The sequence below is a fragment of the Gekko japonicus genome, unplaced genomic scaffold, assembly GCF_001447785.1.
Source record: "Gekko japonicus isolate JY-2015 unplaced genomic scaffold, Gekko_japonicus_V1.1 scaffold1013, whole genome shotgun sequence".
NCBI lineage: Eukaryota > Metazoa > Chordata > Lepidosauria > Squamata > Gekkonidae > Gekko > Gekko japonicus.
Genome location: NW_015175386.1, coordinates 373245 through 381031, shown reverse-complemented (window position 1 = coordinate 381031; position 7787 = coordinate 373245). Strand labels below are relative to the sequence as shown.

Genomic DNA, 7787 nt, shown 5'->3' with positions numbered 1-7787 from the left:
CTGACTGGGCCGGTACCAAGGTGCCCCTTCCAGTGTGGGAAGCTTGGTGCCTACCTCCAAATCCCCACAACCCAGATACAGGACCTCTGTCTTCAGTGACGATGATGTGTGGTGTTAGAGTGTCACAGTGCAGGGAGGAAAAGTCTGAAGTACCCATCTGACTATGGTTAACAAAATGTCATGGCCCCACAGAATTTAATTGAAGTTCTTTATGTCAGAATATGAAAGCTGTACAAGGTATTGCCTATCTTGTTTCCTGCTTGGACAGTTATACATTTACTAGTTTTGTAAATGTGATGTATTGAGCCTAAGCCTTTTCTCTAGCTGTACCTTGAACGGGCTGAGCTTGCTTCTCTAGAACAATAGCTCGCCTGGATCCAGGAACTAACCAATAGATAAGCAGTGTAATGTAAATAGCCTATCACTGGGAGTGTGTCTGTGTTGGATGTGGTGGTTTGCATGCTTATAAGCAGGGCTCCAGCCCTGCTAGCTTTTCTTGTAGTTTGCTGAAATCACTTAATAACCCAGAGCTGATCACTGCAATGCATCTAGAACCCAGTATTTAACATTGGCAAAAAGGATGGGACCCTGTTGAGCCAGCCCAGCGCCCACTGGCACCGCACCGTGCACTGAGCTCCAATGCCACACGCATCGCATCACTCCCAGGACCATGGCTGCCGCTCCAGGACACTTCGATGCATTCAATGCCACTGTGGAAAGACTGGGAGTCTTACCTCTCCCGGTTTGAGTTCTTTTTCGAGTCCTCTGGGATTGAGGCAGCGGCAAATAAGCATGCCACCTTCTTCCGAGTCTGTGGCCGCTCGACCTTTGAGATCTCCCGTTTGCTGATCGCTCCCACAGAGCTAAAGGACACCGAGTACCAAATGATTTTGGATTAACTAAAGGAGCACTTCTCTCCAAAACCATCCGTCATCACCACCCGCCACGTGTTCCACACAAGGAACCAGGCCACAAATGAATCAATCACAACCTTTGTTACAGCTCTCCGACGGATCGCTCGGCACTGCAACTTCCACAACCTTGAGGATGCACTTCATCCTTGGTGTGCCTTGGTGTTTAGTCATGCCGGCCACATAACCACGGAAATATCTTCGGACAGCACTGGCTCTTCGGCTTTGAAACAGAGATGAGCACCGCAACCCTAGAGTCGGACTCGACTGGCTTTCGAGCAAGGGAACCTTTACTTTTTAGGAAGGAAGGATCATTGAGGGAATGCCAAACGAAACAAAAAACTTTGGTGCCATGACCAATAAAGCCCCCTCACAGATTGTCATCCACCTAATCTCAGAGACGGGAGCTCACTCCGTCATGAGGCACCCTGGGTCTCGAACTGCTGAACTTCCACAGCCTGCAGTTTAGCGCCTTAACCACTTGAGTCACCGCAGCTCCTTCCTAACCAATATTTAATTGCTGTTTTTATGTTCTGTATGCATTTTAACTCTCTCTCTTTTTAAAATGTTTTAATGATGAGTGTTGGGGGGGATTGATTTTAATGATTTTAAGAGCAGAAATGTGGGATACACATTTTGTTAATAGTAAGTAAATTTCTTACAGTCATTGACCAGTACACAGTAAAAGAAGTAAAACCCGAAACTTAAAACATTTCTGTTCCCTATACAGGAATATAATATTCATAAAATACATAAATAAACCACTAATAACCTAAAATATTAAGTGATAAAACTGAAATTACTTATAAAACCATCTCTAAAATATCAACTAGCATGACTTATCCATATTTTCCTCAGCTTAATTGCCAGCCAACCATACTTAGCAATTTTGAGGGTGACATCTGTTTCTATCAGCGAGCATTTTCTTGAGGAGACTTTTTTGATCTTTCCCTGGGAAACCAGAAATTACTGGTACTACCAGTGCCTCATTTTGTTAATAATAATATGAATTTAATAATTTTGAACAACAACAGAACCCTAGATAACAGATCTGCTCCTCCCCCAACAGCATTGTGTGCAAGCAATAGTCTTATGACAGTGACACTAAGCATTCAACAGGTGAAGCTATTTCCATCATGAAGAGTGTGATGAATGTATACCTTTAAGGGAGCCCCTCAAGGCCTGTATGAAGGGGCCTCAGGTCTTGTTCTCCTATGTTGGTTAAAGTCTGTTACTGTGAGTACGGTATATTAGTGTTCTCTGCCTATTGGAAGCAAGAAAGAGACCTGTTGCTGAAACTACCAGAATGTCCTACGTGCTTGCTACAGAGCCTGACTGAAGCAGAATAGGCAGATCATGATGTTTGCTCATCCGGTCAAGAAGCAATGGGTATGATGACACTGGCAGTAAGCGTTCAATAGGTGCAGTTAGTTTTATCATGAAGAGCGTAAAGAAGGTGTGTCACAAAGGCCTTGTAGCAAACTCGTTTTTGCAACATACGCATACGATTACCGAACTGGAAACGATGAGAAAAATTTCAACTGCAGTTTGAATTCCCGGATCTCATGAAGCTGTTATGGGGGTGGGGGGACAGCAAAACCTACACTAGCGAAGGAACAATTGGAAGGCGTTAGGACCCCGATGAAACCTGCTTTGTACCGTATGTGGCCAGCACTAGGACCCAGAAGGAAATGAGGAAGTTGCTGCATTTTACGTGCGCGGAAGCGGCGCGCGCTCCCCATGGAGTCTGAGTGCCAAACTGGCGTTAGCGGAGTCCTGCTCAGGTAACTTTAGCGATGGTAAAGTGGGATCGCTTAAAGGGACCACACGATCTCTTTTGGAGGGTTTCATCCTGCCCCGCCCCTTCCAGGCGCGCGGGCCCTGTACAAGGCTGGTAGAGGGTCTTAAAAGCAAGCCCTTCCGCTGAGAACTTGGTTAGGTGTGGGCTGTGTGGGGTCGGTTTCCATTATATATTGCGGTGCACGTGCTGTGGCTCAGGATATTGTACGTTACATCCAGCATTACCGCTGTACGCTGCCGTTCACGTACTCCTTGGGCATTCCGACACTGTGCGGTATTTCTAACTACCCCTGATAGCTAAAGTTAGGTGGGTAGCCGGGTTGAAGCACGAGATTCTACCCCTGACTGACAGCCTAAGTGTGCTACTGCACAAGCAAATCTACCTAGACAAAACTGTCAAGCATATATCATTATGTTGCTCTGGAACTGTTTGGGTCAGCCTAGGAAACCAGGTAATGGGGATTATGTACAGATTGTAAAGCCTTTCCCTAATACTAGAAACGTTGGTGCAGTGTGCTTTTCTTGCAAAGAAGTAGTACACATTTAATTCCCCTCCTTGACATTTTTGATCCTGGGAACCAGTATAGGGGTTAATATGTCAGAAAAGGAAATGAGGGGACCCGGGTTTGAACCTCCATACTGCCATGCAGCCTGTTGGCTGACCTTGGCCCAATCATTCTCTTGCAGCCTGATCTACCTCACAGGGTTGTTGTGAGGATAAAATGAAGAAGAAAAAGTGTGTGTGCTTCTCTGAGCTCTCTAGAGAGGGGAGGGTAAAATGTACTCAGTAGACTTTCAGGGGAGTAGAGATGGATTAAGGTGGGTTTTAAATTATTGTACTCCCCTCCCCCAGCCCAGCAGAGCTACTGGCAGTTCGCATACGTGATCACAAGATTCCTCAACGATCACATGGCCAGAAAGATTTTATCCCTGATGGCTCAGAAGAACAAGAGGAGAAGCTGCGCCAGTGCCGGGATGAACACTGGCAACTCTTGCGGGAAGAGCGTGTGGAGAGATTGTATGTATTATTATTTGTAAAGTGAGTGTATCTCAGTGCTAGTAAAACACTTGCTTTATATGCAGAATTTTCTTGGTTCATTCTTTAACATCTCCACTACTATTGGATCTTAGATAGCAGGTACACAAAAGACCCCTGCCTGAGACCCTGAAGAGCCACTGCTTGTTAAAGTGGATAACTGGACTAGATTAGTTGATACTTTCACTTTTGATTTGTCAACATTTCTCTGTCAATCTCCTCAAGGTGCTTGTTGAAACCTTAAGGTGTATTAGAAATACACACACACACACACAATCACTCTAATTATTCCCAGCCTCAAAAACGTCCACTTCCCTTGTTATTGGTTTTTGGCCGTGATTCTGATTGTAGCTCAGAGTGGTTTGTTTGCAAGAGCTCTAATCTTCTAACTTTGCAGTCATCTTGAGCTTCATATGTTCTCTGTCAAAACGTTTTGGTCCAGTTCTGTGATTCTGCGCTTCTGATTATTTACTATCTTGACAGTGGGAGACCGAGGCACATTCAAAATGAAATAATTTGCTGTGTGTAGAATTCAGATCCATGGTGCAGATGAGAAAAGAATCTTATTTAAGTGTGCCTGGTTGTTGTTGTTGTTCAGTCGCACAGTCGAGTCCAACTCTTCGCGACCCCATGGACCAGATCACACCAGGCCTTCCAGTCTTCCGCCGTCCTCTGAAGTTTGCTCAATTTCATGTTCGTTGCATCTATGACACCGTCTAACCATCTCATCCTTTGCCGTCCCCGTCTTCTTTGACCTTCAATCTTTCCCAACATCAGGGTCTTCTCCAGTGAGTGCTCCCTTCTCATTTGATGGCCAAAGTATTTGAGCTTCAGTTTCATTATCTGGCCTTCCAGGGAACAGTCAGGGTTGATTTCTTTTAGGATTGACTGATTTGATCTTCTTGCAGTCCAAGGGACTCTCAAGAGTCTTCTCCAGCACCGTAGTTCAAAAGAATCTATTCTTCGGTGCTCGGCCTGGACTCCACCATAAATGAACCATTTCCTTGTAGCTCTATAAACTCTCTCTTTATGCCTTTCATTACACAGTTTCCCTGTGCCTTGCATTCTGTGTGTGGCAGCCTGGGCTGGATGAAGAAGTGATAGGAATTTACCTCAGGGTTTTACATGTTAGAATTCTTTATTTGGTATCTATTTTTAGTGGTGTTTGTGCTACCAGTTAAGAATAAAATGGTTTCTTAGCCCCCTTTCAGTTAAGGGAGCAGGACAGGTTGAGTGTGTGATCCTTAAAGAATATGAACTCCTTCTAAATTTCTTTTTCAGGGGGAGTCTGGTGAAAGCTGAGTGGAAGCCTCAGGAGGGTATTACAGAGCTGAAATCCCCTGCTGTACGTGTGCCTCCCCTTTTTTGATATTGTCACTGCTTTTTTGTTTGTTTTGTTTTTTAATGTCTTGTAAATTCTTTTGGGTAAATAAGTATTTAATAGTAATGTTTATTTTTTTCTGTAGCATTGTTCATTGTACAAATTTATCTCTGTAGCCATTACACTACATGGCACTACTTAGAGCTTCTGCTTCTGGAGGAGCAGGCCTCTTTTTCTGGGACACATTTTCTGAAATGCAGCCCTAACCCTAGTGAAGAAGCTATGATCGTACCATGAAGTGGGTGGCAGTCGGAAGATGATGGTGATGATGATGATTGATTGAATTTCTGAATTGCCCAATCCCTGAGTACACAGGGCTCTGGGCGATTTACAACAGGTTAAAAACATACAAAAATACAGATTAAAATCGGCAGATCAATTATTCCTAATTTAATAATCTCCAGATGGTGTCCACAAATTAATCTAAAACCTACTCTGGACTGTTCTCCTGCCTTATGAGCAGGTTATGGAGAATGCCAAAGCAGGCAGAATGGAAGAAAAGAAGAGGTGCCAGCTGTGGCGGAAAACCGTTGCTGTCCTCAACCAAAACCCTGATGGGACATCTCTGCCTTACAGGCCCTGTGGAATTGCCTTAAGTCCCGCAGGGCCCCGATGAAAGTTGGCAGAGAGTTCCACCTGGTCAGAACCAAGGCCTTCAAGGTTTATAGACATGTGGTATCATTTCTGAAGGGTCAGAATGGAGGTATTGCACACAGCTCTTCATCTTACTAACATTTTCTATTTTGTGTCCAGGGAAAATTCTGGCATACTATGGGATACACAGAGCATGGAAAGCAATGCTTGCTGCCAGAGGAAGCCCTGTATCTCCTAGAATGTGTAAGTAGGATATATTGGGCTTGGAAGTATATAGTATATTTTCTCTTTGTGTGTGTGCGTGTGTGTATTTTGTATGAGCAACTTCCTTGTATTTCCTGCAAAAGGATATGGGGGGGGGGGGGATAAGATTGTCAACAGACTAAAAGAGAAATGTCCTGCCCCTTTCATATAGGTTTAATGGGATGTTATTTACCAGGTAATGTTATTTATCTCCATGCTGTGAAAAGCTGCAGCTGCCCATTTCCACACATAAAGTCTCTATTAAAGAGACAGGATATTTTTTCTAGGCCTGTTGGCAACTCTGTTTCAGAGCCTGGAGAGTTCCGTGGTTTCTGGAGGGAAAGGCTCTGCCATTTTCTTTCTACAGCTGTTTGACCAAATGGAATACCTAGACATGAGTCTAATCTTAGTATATCCCAGCTATGTTCTCTTTCTCTGTGTATAAATTGTCTGGGCTCAAGAAGGTTTCTGTTCAGCGCACACTGTGCTGTGTAGCAAGGGATCCACATATATATCTCCCTCTTCATCTCCTTAGAATCAATGTGGCCAATAAGCAACAAAATGTTGCAAGGGCACCAAAAATGATGCAGAGGTTAAAAATGTTCAGGTTTTAGGTGCCTGGTTCTTCTTATGAAGAGCACTTCACATTGCATAGCACTTTCAAATGTTCAAAGCAATTTATGCTTATTTCTATGTTGTAATCCTTGCAAAAACCCTGTAGGTATTATCCCCACATTCCAGACAGGCTAAGAGAGATTGACTTCCATTACACCACCTTGTGAAATCATTGTGGAAGTGAGATTCAGTCCTAGGACTTCCTAATTCATAACTTGGTCTCGTAGCCACTGTACCATATAATATACTATTATATCACATAATATCACCACACCTTAAAAAGGATATTATAGCTTTGGAAAAAGTGCAGAAAAGGGCAACTCGAATTATAAAAGGGTTGGAACACTTTCCCTATGAGGAAAGGTTAAAGCGCTTAGGGCTCTTTAGCTTGGAGAAACAACAACTGAGGGGTGACATGATCTAGGTTTATATGCATGGGATAGAGCAGGTAGAGAAAGAGATACTTTTCTCCCTTTCTCACAATAATAAGAACTTGTGGGCACTCAATAAAATTGCTGAGTGGTCGGGTTAGAACGGATAAAAGGAAGTACTTCTTCACCCAAAGAGAGATTAACACATGGAATTCACTGCCACAGGAAGTGGTTGCAGCTACAAGCATGGACTGCTTCAAAAGGGAATTAGATAAGCATATGGAGCAGAGGTTCATCAGTGGCTAGTAGCCACAAGGTATAGATAGGGGCTCTTGGGCAAGTGATGCTCTGTCTTCTTGGTGCTTGGGGGGGAGTCAACAGTGGGAGGGCTTTTAATGTCCTGGCCCCACTGGTGGACATCCTGATGGCACCTGGTATTTCTGGCCACTGTGTGACACAAGAGTGTTGGACTGGATGGGCCTTTGGCCTGATCCAACATTGGCGTCTCTTATGTTCTTATGTTCTTAAATAAGAACTTGAAACTATGAAGGTGGTGTCTGTTAAAAGAGACTTCAAGTGCTCATGGGGTATGGCTTCTTCACTTATTCCACAGTTAACTTCCCTTCTTTGGGCCTTGCTTCCTCTTCTTTTCATCTGTTGGCACTTTGCAAAAACTTTATAAAACCAGTTATATGGAGGTCATGGAATATGTTATCCTGAGCACAACATTAGGATGGGAAGCAAGAATGGGCATAGCCATAATCATGTTATGCTAAGAGGAATCAGTTTAAAATGTTGTATTACATATCACATGATAGTTTAGCTGAAGCAGGAAT

General features: G+C 43.7%; 1 protein-coding gene across 1 annotated transcript in view; it reads left to right on the top strand.

Moving 5' to 3' along the window:
• Positions 1-2654: 2654 nt before the first annotated feature.
• Positions 2655-7787, top strand: part of TSEN54 (tRNA splicing endonuclease subunit 54) — a 23898-nt gene continuing 18765 nt past the window's right edge. The window contains exons 1-4 of the mRNA XM_015425638.1: positions 2655-2695; positions 3565-3729; positions 5029-5092; positions 5882-5965. Coding sequence (XP_015281124.1) covers positions 5900-5965 — 66 coding nt within the window. The 5' untranslated portion in view covers positions 2655-2695; positions 3565-3729; positions 5029-5092; positions 5882-5899. The remainder of the gene's footprint in view (positions 2696-3564; positions 3730-5028; positions 5093-5881; positions 5966-7787) is intronic.